The sequence below is a fragment of the Armigeres subalbatus genome, chromosome 2, assembly GCF_024139115.2.
Source record: "Armigeres subalbatus isolate Guangzhou_Male chromosome 2, GZ_Asu_2, whole genome shotgun sequence".
Classification (NCBI taxonomy): Eukaryota; Metazoa; Arthropoda; class Insecta; order Diptera; family Culicidae; genus Armigeres; species Armigeres subalbatus.
Genome location: NC_085140.1, coordinates 389,086,905 through 389,110,877, shown reverse-complemented (window position 1 = coordinate 389,110,877; position 23,973 = coordinate 389,086,905). Strand labels below are relative to the sequence as shown.

The 23,973-nt window shown below is 43.6% G+C and overlaps 2 protein-coding genes across 3 annotated transcripts in view; one reads left to right on the top strand and one right to left on the bottom strand.

Moving 5' to 3' along the window:
* Positions 1–19,186, top strand: part of LOC134213192 (uncharacterized) — a 221,975-nt gene extending 202,789 nt beyond the window's left edge. Inside the window, exon 2 of one of the 2 annotated variants that reach the window (XM_062691902.1) lies at positions 13,990–19,186. In XM_062691902.1, coding sequence (XP_062547886.1) covers positions 14,242–16,713 — 2,472 coding nt within the window. In that variant the 5' untranslated portion in view covers positions 13,990–14,241 and the 3' untranslated portion in view covers positions 16,714–19,186. Of the gene's footprint in view, positions 1–12,917 lie in introns of both variants that reach the window. The other variant, XM_062691901.1, reaches the window with a different exon arrangement.
* Positions 19,187–20,367: 1,181 nt separating this feature from the next.
* On the bottom strand, positions 20,368–22,420 carry LOC134210187 (uncharacterized). Its single transcript, XM_062686214.1, has 3 exons — positions 21,404–22,420; positions 20,928–21,327; positions 20,368–20,636 (listed from the first exon to the last, which is right to left on the bottom strand). Exons 1-3 carry the CDS (start codon positions 22,418–22,420, stop codon positions 20,368–20,370), a joined length of 1,686 nt encoding a protein of 561 aa, XP_062542198.1.
* Positions 22,421–23,973: the final 1,553 nt, after the last annotated feature.

Here is a 23,973-nt window from a genome sequence, read left to right as displayed (position 1 = left end):
CCACTAAAGTAGCTTTATCTTGTCACCACCAGCATTGGTGACATAAGAAAGATAAATGAGTAACGAGATACAAAGCATGACTACAAATATCCCTTTCCCAGTGATCAATGACTCTAACAACTGGTGAACCCGTTACATTGCTGACAATATAGATTTTCTTGTGCTTTTATGCACGAAGCATTAGTTTAATTTTATTTCACTTCATTTCTAACCACCGAATTACAGAGAACTCGTTGAAGCAGTTGAGTGAAAGTCCCTGGAACAGAGGGCATCCGAGTTGCTGGAACATGCTATACGACAGGCATTTATAGCGCATTAAGAATACTGATGACGATCCGGTCTATAAAGTAGTCGTCTTTACTGGCAGCGCTCGCTCTGCCACGGGACAAAAGTCAGCAAAACTTGTGCCCTAAATCGATATCTAACTCAATCAACCGTTACGACTCTTTTTCGATTGTGCTGCTGATGGTCGTCGTCCATTCGTTGCTCTTGACGGAGGCTGTAGCTGCAGAGCAGGCCACTGACTGCCTTTTTTGCAGAGGCTTGTTGAAAGAAATCGGTATCATGTTGGGAAAAATGTCGATAACGATGTGCATCGGAATAAGATGGATTGATTGTCATTAGCCAAACGACGAGTTGCTGGGGGTTGGGGTATGGTGAAAATCGATCCCTCGATGATAATCTTCCGTTACTTTCAAAAGTCTTGTCCACTTATGATGACAATATTATTTCCAAATTTAGACAATCATTCGACATTAGTGTTGTAACATTTTCAATGTTTTATGAATTTCTTGTTGTTTAATTAAAATTAATAGAACAAGTGCAATATGTGCAATTTAGTTTCATTTTTAAGTTTTTTGGGCGTCTCATTGTTATTGGAAGAACAACACCATAAAAAAGCACATTTGTTGTACACAACAACAGCAAGACGTCATGTTGATCTTAGGCTATTGAAGTCCTCGAATGGAAAAAATAATTTAAAAACTAATTTTAGAGAAGATGTTACGGTTTTATTAAATTCGGCGTATGTTTCACAAACACAAAACAGAGGATTTTGATGATCCCACACTTCCTGGATTACTAGAATAAAAACAACATACGACAATGTTCATCGTACGGAAGATTGTATTTAAAAATGAACGCCATTACAAAATGTGGACGACAATTTAATTCTTCCAAAGAATAACATCCTCAGCAATGACAAAATTTGCTCGGATTCATTTTCGAAATGGGAACCGAAGTTTGTAGTAACTGAAATACCATCACCGAAGGGCCCACCATTTGGGAACGTAAACAAAGAAGAAGCAAAATCGATCGTCAATAAATCACCCGAAACGGGCGTGGAAAACTTTCAATCGACGGTCGATTACGGTAATGATTTTAATTCGTGTCTACTTTCTTTCCCATGCTCACAGTTCCGTTTCGGTGGCGTGGCCGTTCGTTGCTCGCAACACCTAGGTGTGAAATTTGTCAGAAAACGGTTGGTCAGAAAGCATATATCTATTCAAGAATGACATCATTCCATGATCATCATCATCAGTCTTCGTGTAAATGGAAGTATAATTCCGTAAAATGATTGACCAGAAAGTAATGAGTTTTTATAAATTTAATCCAATTTATTTAATGGGAACCATAAGTGAGGGAACAATAATTGAATAACAAATCCAGCAAATATGGGACTGATATGCGATTATATGTAGGATGGTACCCGATCCGCCAAAATCCAAAACCATTCGTACACTTAAGATGTTCATATTGTCCTGGACTTGACTTATCAATATCTTAGGCATTTCTCAGCCACCTAATAACTTTACGACTTAATAAATCAATTGGTTTTAACTCCAATACTATTTGGAGAACTTAAAACATTCGATTTGGAAATATCTAAATCGTAAACAATGATTTGTAGTATTTAGAACATCCAATTTGACCATATCTAAATCGTTAATTATGCGCATGGCTTCTCAGGGCTTGTATGAACACCGTGGGTTGCTATTGGTTTGGTTTTGATCCTAGTTGACTTGGTAGACAAATTAGCCTTAACTCCAAAATGATTTGAAGAACTTAGAACATCCTGTTTTGACAAATCTAAATTGTAAAACAAGCGCATGGCCTATAATGGCCTTTAGGTACACCATGGGCTGCTATTGATTTTGTATCGACCCCAGTTGACTTGAAAGATCTATGGCGTGAGCAGCAGAATATTTCGGAGAAATAAGAACATCTGGTTTCATCTCTGTATACATATACGATATGTAACATACCGCGAGAGATTTTTTCGCAAGCTATCATGATAGAGAACTGATTCGGGAGGCTATACCCCATGATAAATTTATTTTAGAAAGCTCCAAATGCGGGGAGCCTTAGCTCTGATGATGCATTTCAGCTTGTTCTATACAGGTCGGTGGCACGACGCCATGTTTTTGTAGCCAACATCTTAGTATAAAAATCATGATAGTATGTGTTTTGTTTACAAACATCACATTTGATTTCCATTAGGATACAGAACTGTCAGTGGGATACGGTCGCGTAATGTTGGTTGCAAAACAAACCTATTGTGTGAGATAGGGATGGAGCGAAAACAAAGCGAGAATCACCATTTTTCTGTGAGGGCTGCCTATCCGATTCTGTTTTTTCGCACTTGTATAGGGACACGGCAGGTATTTCCGTCCATCGTCGTAGGGGCTAAAACCAACGAAAGCAACGTTTATTTGCTAGAACTCCACTATAGCAGAACGTTTCTCCTGAGCTTACAGTTTGGTACGTATTACAAAAAAGCGTCTCTTTTTTTGGTTTTCGAGACTATGACGAACAGACGAAAATACCTGCCGTGTCCCTACAAGTTTGATAAATTTGCTATCATGGCTTGTTATGATTCGGAACAGTTTTTGCCTCTCTTTAATTGTTGTTCGTTATTTATCGAGAGCGATTTCTGCAAACCCTGCCTTTGAGGGTATTTATAGACATCTATTGGCTCTGTATTGCATCCAGCTGACTTTGAAGACCGATAGGTCTGAGCTCCAGAATCGTTTGGAGAACTTTGAACATCCGGTTTGAACACATCTAAATCGTAAATACCGTCGTCGGGGGTGACAATGGGTCAAATGGGGGTGAGAATGGGTCACTGTTTCAACCACCATGCTTGTAGATTGGATTGAATGCATCTGAGAGCAAAACTAAAATATAAGAGACCTTTTTGAACGGTTCTGCTCTACGACCTCCAGACTGCCGGTGAAAGCGATGACCTAGAACATCTGTGGAAATATTGACTGCATTCGTGATTCATCATCTCATCATGCCGCATAAATAAAAGTGTCTGTTCTCACCCGGATTTCTTCTTCTTCTTCTTTTTGGCATTACATCCCCCACTGGGACATTGCCGCCTTGCTGCTTAGTGTTCATTCAGCACTTCTACAGTTATTAACAGCGAGATTTCTAAGCCAAGTTACCATTATTGCATTCGTATATCATGAGGCTAACACGATGGTACTTGTATGCCCAGGTAAGTCGAGAGAATTTCCAAACCAAGAATTACCTAGACCGCACCGAGAATCGAACCCAGCCACCCTCAGCATGGTCTTGCTTTATGTCCGCTTTATAACCGCTCATATGATTTGACTATTATGTAGAAGGACTTACATAATAGTTAAGTTAAGTCATAATAGTTTAAGTTATACACATTTCCATAAACCAGAAATACCTTCCCGCCACCCCTAAATCAGCACCAAATTGTATGAAGCTCTACCAGGACTCCATGTGTTTCGTAAGCTCGCAAAGCAGCCCTATTCTTTTGGATCCGTGATTGTATGTCGATCTTTTTATCGCCATCCGACTAGGCACGACTAGATTTATGTATGAGTTGGAGTTGAGCCAATCCTCAGCTATGCTGATCGCATCGGCCGATTTCAGCTTTACTTCTATGATAGTCGGCAAATCCTTTAACTAGGATCAGGAAGTTTCAGACGCAACACTCCGTGAAGTTCAATGTTCCTGACCTGCGGTCATGTCGATCCTTTTTTGATTCAATTTACGATACTACTACTATACAAGGCCAAAACTATTTTGTAATTGTCAATTCATATCGATGCACATATTTGAAGCATGCAAAGGAACGCAATATTCAATCGAACCTACTATTATTTTAAATCGATTCAAAATGCGCTTCTTGTAAAATTGAATCCTGTTGAATTAAATATCAAATGCTTATTTGTTTGCTGTGAATAGATGCTGAAGTATCATAATTCAATGATGTAATTGAATTTACAATACTTTTTGTTATTACGTTGTTACTTCTACCATCGAACCTGACCTGCATGGTAACAATTTTAATCGATGAACCGTGTTCTTATATTTGTTTTCTATAGACTCTAGTGGGACTACAAATTCTAAAAAATGGAGTAAACTAACAAATCTTATCCATTTCGTTGTTGACTGCACCTTCATTCCATTCTGGCGAACGATTTCGGGCAAACAAGAGTCAGTCCTCGCTTTCGACATCGGATGCTACCGGTGCTAGTATATCCACTCTGTTACGCAATTGCAACGGAAAATTGCTGCGGAAACTGCTTGCCAAACCGGCAAAATGGGATCGAACGAAATTACTCCCTCATCCGTCGTCGGCTGATCGGTCGAGAACGGTGTCCTTTCTCTGGGCATTAAAAGCTGGATGTGGGCCATTATCACGTTGAGTTGAATACTGAACGTGAATGGCGGAGAGGTTGCTTGCGCCGGAGGGCATGGCGGGAAGTGTTTGCATTAATGCTTAAGCACAAAGGACGAGATACCTACAGAATGGAGCCTGATGAAGTGTGGGAGAAGCCTCCCTGGAGGGCTTGTTTAGATTTGTCCGGTTTCCAATGGTGGTGCTGTGTTGTAGAGAAGGGTACCACCACCGACCATAGCAATAAAATACTTCCGGAATCACGAGCAACCGTGTGGGCTGACGGGATCATTCGAGGACTCTGCGAAAAAATACATTATTTCGTTTAATGAGCAGTGAGACTTGAAAAATGGGTTCCACTCGGTGGAGTTACGATACTCGCCGCTTCCGTGGGGATAGCCGAGGATAACTTTTTCGGAACGGTGAGGCCGGTGGGACTCGTGACACATTTAGCGCCATTAAGATTTTGTGACGGCCATTACAGATAAAATTTCGGTATGAATGGAGCAGTCGTTAATGCTTGGCACAGCGATTTATTCGTAAGTGAATGAAAACTTGTTTCAAGTACATGCAATACGAAACAGAAATATCGATAAATTATGCAAGTTGCCTATTATTCTAATGTGTAGGTGTGCTTTTTCAGGAGGTGTAAAATACGCTTTAGTTAAGGAATAGATGCATCCAATCTTTCAATTCTTTACATAAGCTTGGCATATAGAGAAAACTGTAGGATATTTCAATACAATGTACAAACAAATTTAAGTTTATTATATAGAGACATACAGTACAGATTACACACTGTTGAGGTAACAAAACTAATGGAAAATATATCAGTATCAGAGTTTTTGAAATAGGTTTAAAGAAATGTCGTTTTCTTTATAATCTTTGATTGTCAGGTCTCCACGAATTTGAAACGATATTGTTTTTCGTTGAATACATCAAAGCTGAATCACTTTTTTTTGCTTGTGCCCGAGTTTTTGTTGATGGTCCTGTTCCCTTCAGGAGGGTGGAATTTCAAAGTAGAACGTGACGAACAATAATTCAAAGTACTTTGTTACAGAAGCAGCGATGCGCGACAATTGAATCACCCATTTGTCATTCCCCTCAATACGACTTATTATTCGGATTCATAGAACCGCTCAATTTGCAACGAAAACTCATTTAACATTTCCACATTTTCGTTTATGCAAACATTATGCAGCGCGTCAAAGGGCGGGATTTTAACAGAACAGCGAGTGAAAACATAAATTTTCCGAAAGCTTCGCATCAGAAATGAGTCGCGCTTCCAACTGTTCGTCGAATGAATGCCGTTTTATTGAAAGACAACGACGCCCTTCGCTGCGGGTAGGTACGTGCTCACTCGTTTCGTGCCCATGCTGCGTGTTTACTTTCGAAAATGTAAATAATTTAATCAACAACATTGCTCTACTGATGAGTATTCGACATGCTGCAAAGATTTTGCTTTCATGAGAGCAAAAATAAAACTGTACGGAAATCTAAAAAATTCACCAACTTCTTTTGCACTTTTATTAGTATGATTTTGCTCACTACACTACAATTTTATTTACATCAGTTTATATGTTTGGGTCAATTTGAACTTAATTTGATTTATTTTAATTATTCCATGTCATAAACATTTTTTGTAGGTTTTTCTCTTTTGAAAGGATTTTTTTTTACTATATTTCTTTTACAACTTTCGTTTCATCATCACGACCTATATCATACTTCGCTATAGTCAAACATATATTGCCTCTGGTATTTAAAATAATTAATTCTAATGAATGCATCTAGCTGGATTGATGTCTTATGGGCACTCAATCGCTTAAGAATGAAACCATGGAATCCAACAAGAAGTTATGATTAGTCACATAAACTTATGGGCTGATTTGAGGCAGTCCGCTGAATAACACATTTGAGGGAAAGTCATCTGACCAAATTCCATTTGTATTGTCGCTTGCAAATTGTAGTTTTAACCTTTGACTTTTTCGGCCAAATAACCTGTATGATCGAACGTTAATTCTGGCCTTGTGAGTCGTTCGGCCTGTATCATCAGTCTAAATTTATCAGAAAACAGCCTCGACCTACTTTATCTACGCCAGCGGTTCTCAACTTGGGGTGCATGTACCCCTGGGGGTACCTTCGCTGGTACCAGGGGGTACCTTGAACAAAAATGCGTAATGGTGGATGTATTACAATTCCAATAAAAACTTATTGATAAATTTTTAATATTTTGTGATTCTAAAACTTTGTTTTGTACATAATATCCATGGTGATCAGTAAAACAAATAATTTAGAATCCTGTCTACCCCAATCAGTACATTGAATGAAGGGCTGTGGTACAAACAATTAAAGGGACAAAACGTCGACTGAACAAATTTTAAAAATCTTTAATGTAATCTATCGGAACATGGCAGAATATTGAATAATATGCTTACGAACAAAAATGTAGAATCTATAGGTTCGGCAGCCTACTGTTGAGCGACATGAAAGCCTTTTTCCGAGCTGCGTTGCAAGAGGCTCGGAAGCCTCCTTTCAAGAGGCTCGGAAGCCTCCTTTCAAGAGGCTTGGAAGCCTCCTTTCAAGAGGCTTGGAAGCCTCCTTTCAAGAGGCTTGGAAGCCTCCTTTCAAGAGGCTTGGAAGCCTCCTTTCAAGAGGCTTGGAAGCCTCCTTTCAAGAGGCTTGGAAGCCTCCTTTCAAGAGGCTTGGAAGCCTCCTTTCAAGAGGCTTGAGAGCCTCCTTTCAAGAGGCTTGAGAGCCTCCTTTCAAGAGGCTTGGAAGCCTCCTTTCAAGAGGCTTGGAAGCCTCCTTTCAAGAGGCTCGGAAGCCTCCTTTCAAGAGGCTCGGAAGCCTCCTTTCAAGAGGCTCGGAAGCCTCCTTTCAAGAGGCTCGGAAGCCTCCCAAGTAGCACATGTCTTTCGAATCTGGTTACAGCAACTTGATTGTGACCAAATTCGGTCGAATATCAGTTACGGCAACCGACCTGAAACATGTATGCTACTAGGGCTCCTTTCAAGAGGCTCGGAAGCCTCCTTTCAAGAGGCTTGGAAGCCTCCTTTCAAGAGGCTTGGAAGCCTCCTTTCAAGAGGCTTGGAAGCCTCCTTTCAAGAGGCTTGGAAGCCTCCTTTCAAGAGGCTTGGAAGCCTCCTTTCAAGAGGCTTGGAAGCCTCCTTTCAAGAGGCTCGGAAGCCTCCTTTCAAGAGGCTCGGAAGCCTCCTTTCAAGAGGCTCGGAAGCCTCCCTAGCAGCACACATCTTCCACATAGGTCACTGCAACTTATATGTGACCATATTTAGTCACATTCAAGTTGCTGCAACCAATTTTGTCTGACTTGTGCTGCTCGGGCTCCTTTCAAGAGGCTCGGAAGCCTCCTTTCAAGAGGCTCGGAAGCCTCCTTTCAAGAGGCTCGGAAGCCTCCTTTCACGAGGCTCGGAAGCCTCCTTTCAAGAGGCTCGAAAGCCTCCTTTCAAGAGGCTCGGAAGCCTCCTTTCAAGAGGCCTGAAGCCTCCTTCAAGAGGCCTGGAAGCCTCCTTTCAAGAAGGCTCAGGCCTCCTTTCAAGAGGCTCAGAAGCCTCCTTTCAAGAGGCCTGGAAGCCTCCTTTCAAGAGGCTCAGAAGCCTCCTTTCAAGAGGCTCAGAAGCCTCCTTTCAAGAGGCTCAGAAGCCTCCTTTCAAGAGGCTCGAAGCCTCCTTTCAAGAGGCCTCAAGCCTCCTTTCAAGAGGCTCAGAAGCCTCCTTTCAAGAGGCTCAAGGCCTCCTTTCAAGAGGCTCAGGCCTCCTTTCAAGAGGCCTCAGAAGCCTCCTTCAAGAGGCTCAGAAGCCTCCTTTCAAGAGGCTCGGAAGCCTCCTTTCAAGAGGCTCAGAGCCTCCTTCAAGAGGCTCAGGCCTCCTTTCAAGAGGCTCGAAGCCTCCTTTCAAGAGGGTCAGAAGCCTCCTTCAAGAGGGTCGGAAGCCTCCTTTCAAGAGGCTCAGGAAGCCTCCTTTCAAGAGGGTCAGAAGCCTCCTTTCAAGAGCTCAGAAGCCTCCTTTCAAGAGGCCTGGAAGCCTCCTTTCAAGAGGCTCAGGAAGCCTCCTTTCAAGAGGCTCAAGCCTCCTTTCCAAGAGGCTCAGGAAGCCTCCTTTCAAGAGGCTCAGCCTCCTTTCAAGAGCCTGGAAGCCTCCTTCAAGAGGCCTGGAAGCCTCCTTCAAGAGGCTCAGGCCTCCTTTCAAGAGGCTCAGAAGCCTCCTTTCAAGAGGCCCGAAGCCTCCTTTCAAGAGGCTCAGGAAGCCTCCTTTCAAGAGGCTCTGGAAGCCTCCTTCAAGAGGCCCAGGCCTCCTTTCAAGAGGCTCGGAAGCCTCCTTTCAAGAGGCCCGGAAGCCTCCTTTCAAGAGGCTCAAGCCTCCTTCAAGAGGCTCAGAAGCCTCCTTTCAGAGGCTCAGAAGCCTCCTTTCAAGAGGCTCAGAGCCTCCTTTCAAGAGGCTCAGAAGCCTCCTTTCAAGAGCTCAGGCCTCCTTTCAAGAGGCTCAGAGCCTCCTTTCAAGAGGCTCAAGCCTCCTTTCAAGAGGCCCAGCCTCCTTCAAGAGGCCCGGAAGCCTCCTTCAAGAGGCCTCGGAAGCCCTTCAAGAGGCTCGGAAGCCTCCTTCAAGAGCTCAGAGCCTCCTTCAAGAGGCTCAGAAGCCTCCTTTCAAGAGGCTCCAGCCTCCTTTCAAGAGGCCTGGAAGCCTCCTTCAAGAGGCCCAGCCTCCTTCAAGAGGCTCAAGCCTCCTTTCAAGAGGCTCGGAAGCCTCCTTTCAAGAGGCCTGAAGCCTCCTTCAAGAGGCTCAGAAGCCTCCTTTCAAGAGGCTCAAGCCTCCTTTCAAGAGCTCAGGAAGCCTCCTTTCAAGAGGCTCGGAAGCCTCCTTCAAGAGGCCTGGAAGCCTCCTTCAAGAGGCCTGGAAGCCTCCTTCAAGAGGCTCAGCCTCCCTTCAAGAGGCTCGGAAGCCCTTCAAGAGGCCTCAAGCCTCCTTTCAAGAGGCCTGGAAGCCTCCTTTCAAGAGGCTCCAGCCTCCTTTCAAGAGGCTCAGAGCCTCCTTCAAGAGGCCTCAGGAAGCCTCCTTTCAAGAGGCTCAGAGCCTCCTTTCAAGAGGCTCAGCCTCCTTTCAAGAGGCCTCAGGCCTCCTTCAAGAGGCTCCGAAGCCTCCTTTCAAGAGGCCTGGAAGCCTCCTTTCAAGAGGCTCAGCCTCCTTCAAGAGGCTCAAGCCTCCTTTCAAGAGGCTCAGCCTTTCAAGAGGCTCGGAAGCCTCCTTCAAGAGGCCTGGAAGCCTCCTTTCAAGAGGCCTGGAAGCCTCCCTTCAAGAGGCCTCAGCCTCCTTCAAGAGGCCCGGAAGCCTCCTTTCAAGAGGCCTGGAAGCCTCCTTTCAAGAGGCCCGGAAGCCTCTTCAAGAGGCCTCGGAAGCCCTTCAAGAGGCTCAGCCTTCTTTCAAGAGGCTCAGCCTCCTCTTCAAGAGGCCTGGAAGCCTCCTTTCAAGAGGCCTCGAAGCCTCCTTTCAAGAGGCCTGGAAGCCTCCTTTCAAGAGGCCTGGAAGGCCTCTCCTTTCAAGAGGCTCAGAAGCCTTCTTTTAAGAGACTCGGAAGCCTCCTTTCAAGAGACTCTGAAGCCTTCTTTCAAGAGGCTCGGAAGCTTTCTTTCAAGAGGCTCGGAGGCCGTCTTTCAAGAGGCTCGGAAGCCTCCTTTCAAGAGGCTCGGAAGCCTCCTTTCAAGAGGCTCGGAAGCCTCCCTTCAAGAGGCTCGGAAGCCTCCCTTCAAGAGGCTCGGAAGCCTCCTTTCAAGAGGCTCGGAAGCCCCTTCTTTTAAAAGGCTCGGAAGCCCCCTTCCAACAGGCTCGGTAGCCTACCTTCAAGATCCTTGGAATTCTTTCATGAGGCTTTCTTTCAAGATGCTGTGAAGTTTACTGTAAAGATACTCATAAGCCTTCTCTAAAAATGCTCGGAATCTTTTTTTCAAGAGGATCGGAAGCCTCCAAAAGTCTTCCAAGAGAAAAAAAATAGGGGTACCCCAAAAAAAGCACAAGTTCGAAGGGGTACCTCTCAAGAAAAAGGTTGAGAACCGCTGATCTACGCCAAACAATACATGTAATATTCCTTTCACTTTCACGGTTCGAAATTATGCCAAATGTCCGTTATGCCAAATGACCATTATACCAAATGGCTTTTATGCCAAATGAACTTATGCCAAATGGCGTTATGCCAAATGACTTTTTGCCAAATGACCCATACGCTTCATGTTATATATACAGATGATTTGAAATTCTTATAAAATATGTTCAAAAAAAGATTGAATTTTGATTTTCATATTTTTCTAGTTTCATCATAAAAAGGAGAAGAAAATAAATATAAAATAGCCTAAATTGAGCTGTTTATTCTCAAGTGAAATTCCAATGAAAGTTGTGCGAAAAACGTCTGGTCTTAGTCTGGTAATAAATAAAAAAATAAATAAATTGCAATGTGGCCCTCCTTAGCCGTGCGGTATGATATGATATACGAATGCAGAATAAATGGTAACTTGGCTTAGAAACCTCGCAGTTAATAACTGTGGAAGTGCTTAATGAACAGTAAGGCGGCAATGTCCCAGTGAAGGTGTAATGACAAAGAAGAAGAAGAAGAATATGAAATCTTTTCATTTAAAACAATATTATTCTGACATTTTCGATATCAACAATAAATGAATTTGATCAACACATGCGAAATTCAAACTTTCTACTCACCAAAGGCGATTGTTGAAATTATTCCTAGCTTTTGCTATGACCAATTAGTATCGTCGGTGCTGCTCTTTTGCCTGCTGAACAATGTATTTGGGGTTCCACTTATCGAATGTTGTCACTGCATAGTACATGTGGGTTTATCCTTTATCTTGATCGACAGATAACAATGAAACCAGCTTGATTGCAGTGCGCCACCCATTTGATTAATTTTATGTTATGTGTTTTTTTTGGGCCAACTTTTTCGAGTTTGATTGAAAATTAAAAATTATTACCTTTGAGGCAATTTCCTTGCTATATTTCGGAGATATCCTAGTGATAGCTAAAGAGCAATGCTATAATCTTCATTTCACCTTCGAAACATGCAATTTTCTACTTTGCGGTCATGTCTCAAACTTTATCTATGGCTAGTAAATTGTCAATATTTGCTGCATTGTGGAATACATGAAAGATAAACCGTTTGTTCTAGAAACGACGTACTTTTTTTTTGTTTCGATATTTATTTTGGATTCTCGTTCAAAAATTCGTATTCTGACAAAAACTTGAAAACATCTTTTTTTGTTCTCAAACGTACTGAAAATGTGTCGATGGTTTAAGCAGCTATGTCCATGTGCTTAAAACAGAAACAAACATTGATTATAGTCTCCAAATTGAAAATGCCTACAGACGTTGAGTATCGAAGAAATGTTTGAACTAGTTTAACTTGTTTTAAATAACAGCTTACTTATAGTTACCGTGGTATTTAGTGATGCAGTTTCTCAAACCAAAGAATTCAAACATCTTTCTGTTTCATCAACTAGGGTAAAAGACCCAATAGTGGAGGAACTAAGCACGCTCCACCACTATTTGTTGGTTCACACCAAGCCTATACTTCATTTCACTTACCTCAAGGGTGCAAATGGAAGTTAATTAATTATATTTGATCCGAAAGGGGTCCTGATTGCAGCAGCATCCATCATTGTTACCTAAAATGGTACCTCCAATTATTGGTGCAGTGTTCCAATAGTTGCGGTATTTTTTAATTCGTGTTCCTATAGTTGCGAATCCCATTATTTTAATATGGGACTCGCAACTATAGGAACACTACCGCAACTATTGGTGCAAAGCAGAGGAAAGGAAATGGTATTTTAGTAATACTTTACCAATTTTGATGCAATTCTTAACCTCTTTTCCTGTATTTCGTGTAATGACAGATCAACAAATTGATAGACTATATGGGTTGCTGCGTTAAATACGTAGATTGTGTAAGAACAGCACTACCGCAACTATAGGAACACCCACGACTATCGGAACTTTTACCCTATTTAATAATATTTTACTCAATAAAAAATGTATGTCTTAATAATTCACAAGAAACGCATGGAAAACGGAAATCAACAATTTAATTATAATTGTCTGTACAAAAATGAACTGAAATCGTCCAGAATGTTTCGATGTTATTATTATATTTGAATAACATCCATTCAGTATTACAAAAAAAGCTCTTATCATCCCGCAGCTTGATTATTAAAATGCTTCTTTATTTTCATATCCCTTTTTTCCAGACCAACACCGCTGGCGATGACGACTCGGCGACAGGCGGCCGTAGCAGATCATGAAAAGCTTTGACCCAGCATGACGGTAAACTCGACATCCTCCTCGTAAGCGACAACCAGAAGCACCTTGGATTTGCATTTCCTTCTGCTGTCGTCCCACGTCCGACCCAGCGCTATCATCGCCGGGGCACGGCAGGAGTTGCTCGTTATCGCAACGATAAAAAGCCTCGCCAGCGTGACATTCGTAGACACAAGGACCGGAACAATTGTACTACAGAACGTAGGATGAATACGGGAGAAGCTATGCCGAGTCAAAGATTATGATTTGACCGTGAGATGATGTTCATCCGACTTCCGTGACTCGGCTGATGAAGATTTGCTGCTGCGCCAACAGAGCAATCCGGAAGTGTTGGCCCTCCCTCAGAAAAAGAGTGCAACCGTTGGAAATTAAGTGCAGATAGTTGTCATCTGGTCCCGGTAGCAGCGAATACGACTACAGCGACGGTGACTCCGGCAATTGCGGTACGTGGTCGGTCGTTCGTTGTCTACGTGGGATGAAAATGAAAGACAAATAAGCCCGGTACCTTGGGTTGCTGGCGCGGAGATGCATGACCGGGAAACGTCGGATTCTGGGTGAAGGGAAATTAAAAAGCTGGTTTTTCTGGTGACATCGAGTTTCAGTTCAAACGGTGCTGCCAGATGTGAAGTGGCGACGGGCGAGAAAATTTATGCATTAGTGTTCTATTTCGATGTCTGCCGAGAGAAACATTCAATTTCGCCATGGAACCGGGAACACGGCAGAATCGTATGACTAACGACGCTCATGCAATGGAAGGAAAGTAGCGAGGGCGAAAAAAGAAAAATGTCAGATTTGCTTCAGAGTGATGGTACCGCCAGTGAAAACAGACAGTGAATTGAGAATGACATCAGCAAAAAAGTGAGAAGTGCAGAAAAAATCACAATTTCCTCGCAAGAGTGAATTGGAATGGAAGGAAAAACTTTGTTATTAGCCAGACGGAGTACAAAAAATTAATTCAAATTCTTCTTACCAGAAATTTCAATTTTCCGTTGGTTTCCGTAGACAGTAGAGAGGCACAAAAAGAGAATCGATTTTGTTGTGTTGTGGTTGTTGGGCTGCACAAACTGTTATTCAATCAATGGAATAGAGTGCGACGCCGAATGGCACATCGAAAGTGAATTGAAACTCAAGATCGTTAGAGTCGAGTGGACGATGAAAGACGTAATTAGTGACTCGTTAACAAATCTCAGGAAGCAAAGTTGAAAAGGCCCGTAGCGTGCTTGATCGACAAGTTTAGCACGATAGCAAGAAAAAATGTGGCTTAATCTAGTGATTGTGGGCTTTCTTTTGAACGTTGTACGCCTGGTTAACAGCTGTCCTACGGATGTTTGTGTGTGCAAGTGGAAAGGTGGTAAACAGACAGTCGAGTGCGGAGGGCAACAACTCCCCAGAATACCGGAAGAAATGGACCCTGGAACGCAGGTTTTGAATTTCTCCGGAAACGCACTAACCGTGCTGCAAAATGAACGATTCAAAAAGCTAGATTTGATTAATCTGCAGAAGATCTACCTGTCCAGAAACCAGCTCATGCGAATACATGAAAAGGCCTTTAAAGGGCTTACTAATCTGGTGGAGTTGGACCTATCCGAGAACTCGTTAACCGCTGTACCGACGGAGACCTTTTCGGATTACCCAGCTTTGATGCGGTTGACACTCAGTGGGAACCCCATTCGTACTCTTCAAACCAATGCCTTCAAGCATCTGTCTTACCTAACCACATTAGAATTGAGCAATTGTCAAATCGATTTGATAGAAGACGAAGCTTTCATTGGCATGGACAATCTGGAATGGCTTCGGCTGGATGGAAATCGAATAACAACCATCCAAGGTAATCACGTTCTTCCGGAGAATCTTCACGGAATAAACCTGCAAGCCAACCGATGGCAATGTGATTGCAGACTGCTGGATATCCACACTTGGCTGAACAGCTTTAATGTTCCACAACGTCAAGAAGAGCCCAAGTGTTCCGGACCACTACGGTTGGCGGGTCAAATAATAAAAACTATCCAACCGGAAGACCTTGCTTGCTTACCCATCATCACACCGGACTCACTCTATCGCGAGATATCAGAAGGCCGCAACATGAGCCTCACATGCAAAATATCGGCCGTCCCTGAAGCCTCCGTATCTTGGTGGTTTCAGGGTCAACTCTTACAGAATGATAGCCTTTTGGCAAACAACCTTCATCTATACCACTACAGTGAAGATTTTGGCGATGAGAAGCGCAGTGAGCTGCTGATATACAACATCAGTCCCGAGGATAATGGAACGTTCTCCTGTATTGCTGAAAACTCCGCTGGACGGGTGCAAGCCAACTACACTTTGCATGTCATAGTGAAAGAAGAACCTGTAGTCGAGGAAGTTTCATTCTCGCAGGAACACTTTTTGATCATAGTTGCAGCTAGTGCGGCTACCGGGTTTCTTCTCTTTCTAACGCTGTGTATCATCATTTGTAAATGTAGTAAACGTAGTAGCAAGCGTATCTCGAATACAAAATCGCGTGGAAAATCAGGATCTGATACAATACCCAATAGCCAAAAATGTGCATCAATTACCAACGACATCGGTGAATCACTAACTTGTGCAAAAATAAATGGGACTGTCGCCATTAGCGAAAGTAATCCACAAGACGTAGTGCTTTATCTAAACACTGGGGCTAACTTAGAAAAGGCAGGTCTAGGCAGTTTGCAACTCGGCGGACAAGCACAGTTCTGCAGCCCACCATCTGCCCGAAGTTATCAAGATCAGAATCCAGACCTTATAAACGACGCCGAAAGTGGGAATAAAATCCGGGCTAGACCGGATGCAATCGACTCCGACGTTGGCGAGAAAGACTCTGACGAACAGAGTAGCGTTCAAGATGCCAGTAGTGAAGCAAGTTTCCAGCAAAGCTACTTCCAAACCCCGATGGGTATTCGACCGGTTGCACCAAGAATATCCGCTCTTTCAACACTGCCACGTGGAATCAACAAAGACATGTACCAACACCAAGTGGACATACACCTTAGCCCGGGATGCTTCCTGGATCAAAACGGTTATCCCGTCGATTTGAACGTGGTGGCCCAGGGAGGACCAACGGTGAACTACTATCGAACGTTACCGCACAATCGAGGTCAGAAAGGTCAACAGAATAAGGTCCGCTACTCAAACGATGCCGAGTTCATCACGCGAACATCACAAACCTATCAACTGTACGGTGTTCCCCCGGACGTACGGTATACGGCCGAAGGTTATCCTCAGCAACCGGGCGTCGACGCCTCCGGTACCAGTCAATTCCCGTCTCCACCGGAAGGCTACAAAGGTGAGCCACTTACCGTTCAGGGTGTGCAAGCGCTACCCTACATGAACCCACCGGCTGCGTTCTGTGTAGGTCCTTCAACGCCGCAGCAATGGCCGACGTTCCTACCAGGGTACCATCCCCATCAGCTGATACCAATCGCCGGTCAAGCGGGAGCCGATTTTAACCGATATTTACCTCCAGCGGGAATTGGCGGTGCCCCAGGCAGTAGCAGCCCTTCGCCAGCGTTACCACCGGTGCTGAAAAAGTGTGTCGGCGCCCAAACCGGGGACATGACGCTGGACAAGGATACCATCCCGGAGCAGCGCGAGGAGGAAGAGGAAGCCGAACACGAGAACGGTTCGAAGCTGAGGCACCTGACGGGTCCGCTGGCGGATAGTCCGGACGAGGGCTACGTCGGGGAGGGGCACGAGTCGACGGATATTTGACACAAGATGAAGCCGCCGATTATGGATAAATCCCACGTGCTACACGCTTCCGCCTCGATGCAGCTAGAATCGGATGATGTACCTTTATAATAAGGGGATGCGTGCGGGAACCGGGTTGTGTAAGGGGTGAGTGAGTGAGTGTGAGTATTTTTGTAGGTGAGATATTTTTAAAAAACCATAAAAAGATGCAATAGGAAAAATCGAATGTTGACTGTGTAGGAGGGCCGGTGTCGGTGTTGCTGTTTTGAAGCGGATAATGATTTGAACTTACGGCTAGAAATCAGATATACAAACGGATTGATTTGATTAGTTACATAAGTTGAGATTGAGGGGTTTTGAATCTGGTTTTTTTTTATCTATAATGCTTTCTGATAGAAAATTCGTTATATTAGACTACTATGGTCTCGCGTTTATCAAATACAGATGGTATGTAGGAATTAAATGGACTTTATTTATCTTATAACAGTGTACTGCTTATAACTGGAGCATGGAAAAGATTAAACCTCAATGAGGCGGCGAGCGATAACTTCAAACAGAAGTTATTATAAGCTAACTCTTTCTGTTTGAAACAATCTGATGATATTTTTCGCTGCGTTATCTTCGAATACGTGTTTCGGATCATTCGCAGAAAATTGATTTGATCCCATTAGAACGATTAGCAGATGGGAATGACTTATTCGATCAAGCTACCTTGTAGAGAGCAAGCTTAATTTTTATGGACAATGTCGACTGACGGCCAGTTTGTGTGAACCCAGAATTCAGAAGACATATTGAGACTTGTAATGTGGTCCTCCTATCGAGAGTTATTCCGGTGGGTCACTGTGTCAGATGCAGTAAATTGACCACAACCTCCTAGGCCCCTGAGGGAGCCTCCGGATGTTCTAAACTCCGAGATCCGTACGGTTTACGTAGTTTTACGGTTCAAAAGTCCGGAATGGTAACATTTATCTCTATTTTGTATGAGCTTCAGTAATTAAAGCAACGTCTATTCCTTTGTACCCAAGAAAACTTGTCAGCTCGATGATTTTGCGATTAACCCGTTTCAGCCTGGTCTACGATTTCAAATCATAAAATTCACCATTCTTTGTGTTTCAACCGATTTGCATGAATTTTGGAGGAAAGATGCATTATGCTCAATATTTTTGTGCGGATGTATTGCTCTGGTGATTGGGTTCATGGGGACGGTTTATACGAGGGGTGCTGGGTCAAATGGGGTCAGGAATAGGTCAACTTACTATTTATAGTAGATAATTAGTAGTAAATGCTCATAATAATGATACAATCGTTTTTATTCATCATTATGCAATACTGAAAATGAAAACTTAATGTTTAGACCTTAAAAATTCGGTTACAGATGTTCCGGTAACCTGGATACCCCAGGGATGTGGTCATGGTTCTGAAACCGAGCTTACATCACATGATACTTCAGGATTTTGCAACACAAATACAATATAAGACTTTTGAAGAACCTTTGAGCACTTTGACGAGGTTTCCTGGGAACCTGGTCCCCCAGAAAGTGGTCATTTTTTGAATGATTCTGGATCTGGTTTTTCAATGCTACTATAATAGAAGACCTTCGCAGAGCTTAGGGCCCATTGGCCACTTCCGGAGGTTGCCTGGAAATTTGGTGCCTATCAATGAAGTGGTCATCTTTTGAATATTTTAGAAACCCATCTCGTGACACAACAAATTTCATGATTTTACAAGACAAACACAATGGAACATTTGCAAAGCTTCTGGACACACTTTCTTTTTCCGAAGGTTTCCGGGAAATCTAGTGCTCCCGGAGAGATGGTCACTTATTGCGGAGTTCTGAAAACCACTGTTGGTTTTTGGGCCACCCTAATGAATTAAATTTCAAAGCAGTGGTCGATGTACGGTTTGCAACAGCTTGAAACTATTTTCGTCGTCAAGTCAAGTACGAGTCACTGAAGACGACCTCACTGTTGAGGTCGAAATACGTATCTGTCAAGGTACAATCAAGTGGTGGAATTGAATGGGAAGGTACAAACTCGTCTTACGACAAGTGAAGAAATTCCACTAAGAAGCTCAAAATAATTTTCTTAACAAAACTATGTTATTCCATTTAGAAAGTAAACAATAGTGGAACATATTTTAAATTACAAGTTTCTTTTCAATCATTTCAGCTACGTATTACTTACATTTATAGTTTTCCCGTATTTTCCTCTATCCAGTCTTGTTCCAACGGCGGCCTGCTCCTCAATCTATAACATTATCGCTTTTAGTGATAAAATACATTTCTACATCACAATATTTTACCTGTTATAGATTCAACTATCACTATCAACAGTATGCTTCCACTATTAACTATTATCAGTTCTCTGAAAACGAATAGCAACTTTATATATTTTCCGACTCAATAATTTTTCAACTCCTATCTAGCTGTATTTACCATTTTGAATTTTATGTTGTTTATTTACTTTTTTTTGCGCTTTTACCTTCACGTTCTTACACGCATCTTCCTTCTTCTTCTTCTTCTTCTTATTGGCATTACGTCCCCACACTGGGACAGAGCCGCCTCGCAGCTTAGTGTTCATTAAGCACTTCCACAGTTATTAACTGCGAGGTTTCTAAGCCAAGTTACCATTTTGCATTCGTATATCATGAGGCTAACACGATGATACTTTTATGCCCAGGGAAGTCGAGACAATTTCCAATCCGAAAATTGCCTAGACCGGCACCGGGAATCGAACCCAGCCACCCTCAGCATGGTCTTGCTTTATAGCCGCGCGTCTTACCGCACGGCTAAGGAGGGCCCCCCTTACACGCATATATTAATTAAAATCCCTGCTACCATCTATTCCCGACAACCTCAGTTTTGGTGAAACAGCTATACCATCATTCGCCAGGTGCGCGCGGCTTACTGTTTCTCTATGTCATGTGGTAGCGGTGCCAACATACCTCTTCCCCGTATCTCTGGTGGGGCTTCTGCAACGCCAGAGCTACCATCGTGGACCTCCAGCACCGCTAGTTTCGTTACCGGCCTCTTCAACTTATCCTTAGCAGTCTTCACCATCGCTTGCCGAATTTGGTCGTCCGCTCCAGGGTACAAGGATGTTATCGATCATTTAGTTATCTGCGTTCGATCATTTAGTAGTTTGTCAATAACTTACTCCAGAGGCTATATTTCAAAATGAGTTGTATTGTAGACTTCTAGTACAAAAGTTTACAACAAGTCTACAACTCTGCCTAACAGTTCGTTGTTTGAATTGCACTAATAACGGAGCGTAGCGCTAGTAGCAGTAACTTATACTAAATGATTTACATTTTCTTATTATTTAGTATGAGTTACGGCCGCAAGCGCCTTAACTCCTTCAATAGTGGAATTCGAACATCAACTTGTTAGGAAGAGTTGTAGAAAAACCTTCGCACTAGAAGTCCACCATATAACACGCTTTGACATTAAGCTTTTGTAATGAGTTATTGACAAACTCCTAAATGATCGAATACAGATTACTAAATGATCGATAACATCCTTGCCAGGGTATATTTCAATCACGATGCCATGAACGCAGCTCTTCCACACCGCGTCATCTGCGATGTATACGAGGTCACCTCGGGATATTGGCGGCGACTCTCTGTGCCACTTCGTTCGCTGGTTGTTTGATGGCAAATATTGGACACCCAGCGAGCTCACAGTTTGTCCGCCAACAATTGCGACCGTTTGTACTGGTCCCTCAGTGCTTCGCCTTCGCTTGTGTTTGGAACGGCACGTTCCACGTTAATCGTTCCGACGCCGCGAATGAAATGGTTCGGTGTTAACGCTTCTTGTGCTTTAGACTTCAGGGCCACGTATGTCAGCGGCCGCGAGTTGAAGAGGTCCTCAGCCTCAGCAACTGCTGTCAGGAAAACTTCGTCAGTTATAGACCGCCCATCGTCGAATACCGCCAGCGCCGGTTTTACTGAGCGGACCAGTTGCACCCATCAGACACCTCCCATGTGTAGAGCGCTAGGTAGATTGAAGTTCCAGTGGGTTCTGGAATCCGTAAATTCGTTCGCGCACTCTTCTCCGATTTGCTTCACAATCCTTTTGCTTGCAGCTTGAAAGTTGTCGTTGTCCTTGTCGGAGTAGAATTCCGACGGTTTTCCTCGGCGCACACGAACCTTCGGATGGCCAACAAGCACGCTTGAAGCGGGCCGGTAACAGTCACAGTCGGTCGAAGATCGGAGAGGCGGTACATCTGTTTATTTACCTGCATGACTACGAGGTCTGTCCTCCTTGAAGTCGCTCACAGCGCTGTGAGAGACTTCAAGGTGGACAGTTCTCGTAGTCATGCTGGTAAACAAACAGATGTACCGCTTCTCCGATCTTCGACCGACTGTGACTGTTACCGGCCCGCAGAAGTCCACGCCGGTGTGGCTGAACGGTGGTAGTCCCGGCGTGACGCGCGACTCCGGCAATGGAGCCATTCTCGGTGTCCTCGCTCGGCATTTCTTTACCTTGCACCACATGCAAGACTTACCGATCCGCTTCAACTCCGCTCGCAGGTTCTGGATGCTAAATCTTTGCCGGATTTCTTTCACAGCGGACTCCACGTTTCTATGTGTTACTTTGTGATGGTAGTATTCGAGCAGCTTGTCGGTCACCGGATGCTGTTTCGGTAGAATTATTGGGAATCGAAGCTCAAATGGCAGCGACGAACCTTGCTCTACTTTCCATTCGCAGTACGTCCTCAGCGTCTAGGAACGGTCTAAGGTTGTGCAAACTGCTACTTTTCTCTAATTGCAGCTGCTGCTGTAACGGTAGCTGCCGGTTCTTCTTGATCGTCTTGATCTCGTCGTTGAAACAATTGGCCTGGGCTGACCGCCAGAGGTACGCCTCCGGCTTCCGGTACTCTTCGCGTTTCAACGGTACCGTTGTCGATCGTACACATTTTGAAACCGCCTTCTGCACCGCTTCTGTGGCTGGAACTGTTTCGATCTTGAATTCACTTTTTTTCCTTCGACAGTTCGATGCGAACCGATAGACGCATGACATTGTCCGCACTAATACCCTCCACTTTGAGAATCGTTGCGTTGCGGATCTACTATCGACATGATTGCGACTATCGGTGATTGTGATATCGTGGTACTGGAAACACGCTCGGACCTCTTCGGCAACGTTTGGTGTGATGCTGTCCTGCTTCGGCCAACAATCCTCCGATTGGTAGAGGAATCCAGGGCCACGGAACCATAGAGCATCGAAATGCATGCTGTGCGCTTTCTCCCACTTCGTTAACGCGTCGGCCGCATTGCACTTGGTTGGCACCCATCGCCATTCCGCTATTTTTGTTAGACTGTGTATCTCGCCGATGTGAAACGCCACAAACTGTTTATATCGACGGTGGTTGGAGTGAATCCACGAGAGTACGGTCTTCGAATCGGACCACATGAACCGCTGCTTGACTTCTAAGTAAGCATCTCGCTGACGGAATTGGCGATCCTCACTCCTAGCGTTGCTGCTTGCAGCTCCAAACTGGGAATTGACATGTGTTGCAATGGTGCTACCTTCGACCTTGACATTACTAGCGAACATATCGGACCCTCGCCGTCCTGGTTTGCGTCCAAAAATGTATGCAGCTGAAGGTTGCCGTAATCCAGAGAACGTCCACCGCGGAAATAGTAACGAGGCATTGGCACTTCCTCGACTTCCGGAAGCCTCCGGATCCACTGGTCCCACTTCTTGCCTCTTCATCGCCAACGGCATCTTCTTTTTTTTTTTTTTTATTATAGACTCTTTAAAATTTTATTCGAGTCTGTCAAGAGTTTACAGAGTTTATTGACACTGCTTAAATTACTACGTTGTATGACATCGTTCGTTTTCTCCTTGAGAGTTATTGCAGCGATTTCATCTTCATCAAGGTGTTTCCATCTTCTTCTTCAAGGTTTCACTTTGGGGTCAAATCGCGTCGATCAGCGATATTTCTTTAAAGAACTCCAGTACTCTTTTGCTTGACTGTTGTCGTCGGCTAGTGCTTCCCTCATGTTTGGTTGGAGTCCGATTTTCTTTCTTGCGTCGTCGTATCCAGGGCACTGAACGATAATGTGTTTAATGGTGAGTGGGTGGTTACATTTTACGCACTTTGGTGGGTCTTCCTTTTCCAGTAAGTATGCATGTGTTAGCCGGGTGTGGCCTATTCGTAGTCTGCTGAGTATGACATCTTCTTTGCGATTTCCTGTTAGCGCCTCTTTGAATGGTTTGGTAGTGTTTTTTATCTCTCTAAGTTTGTTGTGGGGTGTTGAATTCCATTCGGATTCCCATTTTTTAGTCATAGTGATTTTAATGATGGTTTTTATTTCGCGTTGATCAACTGTTTTCCGCGTAATTGTGCTCATCTCTAGCGCACTCTTTGCTTCTTTGTCCGCTTTCTCATTTCCTGGGATGCCTATGTGACTAGGGACCCACATGAATGTTACCGATGTACCTTTCTTCCCTATGTTGGTGTACAGATGAACTATCTCGTCTTTCAAGCTGGTTCTGATTTTCTTCTTTTCTAGTGATGTGACAACACTTAAAGAATCGGTGCAAATAATATATGCGCCTACTCTTTCCTGGTTTGAAATCCAGTTTAGGGCCTCTATTATTGCAAGGCTCTCCACACTATAAATACTGAGTAGACTATGGGTTCGCTTGCGTATGATTCCTTCGTCGGTTACTATGCTGTATCCAGTTTTAGAGTCGTTTTTGATCCGTCCGTGTATATCAGCTTGCAGAACTTATATTTGGTGTGGATTCTTTCAGCAAACAGTTTTTAAGTTCATTTGGGTTTTCCTGTTTCTACTAGCGGACATCATTGTTTTGTCTATTAGAATGTCTTTTTCTTACCCATGGCGGAGTTTTGGTATATTTAGGGATTTGCTTGGTGGTAGAGGAATTCCAATATTTTCGATAATACTCTTGCTTCTTGTTCTGATATTGTTTGGCTCTGATGCTGGGCCTTGGGTCCACAATTCTCCTGAGCTGTTGTTATTCTCTTCGTCTGTTGCACTATTTGTGAAAGCCTGTTCATTGTTTGTTTGCTTTGTTGCGAAGCTGGCGAGTCTTTGACTGAAGAAACTTCTAAGACTTGGTATACCTGATTCGGCTTGTAGGCTTTCTATTGGGCTGGTTTGAAAAGCTCCTGTTATTATTCGCAGTCCTTGGTTATGTATGCTCTCTAGCTGCTTCATTGTAGATTCACAGGTTGAGGGAGATGATTGGCGCGCCGTACAGCATTTTCTCTAGTACAGCTGATTTGTATATTTTGATAAAGTTTGCCG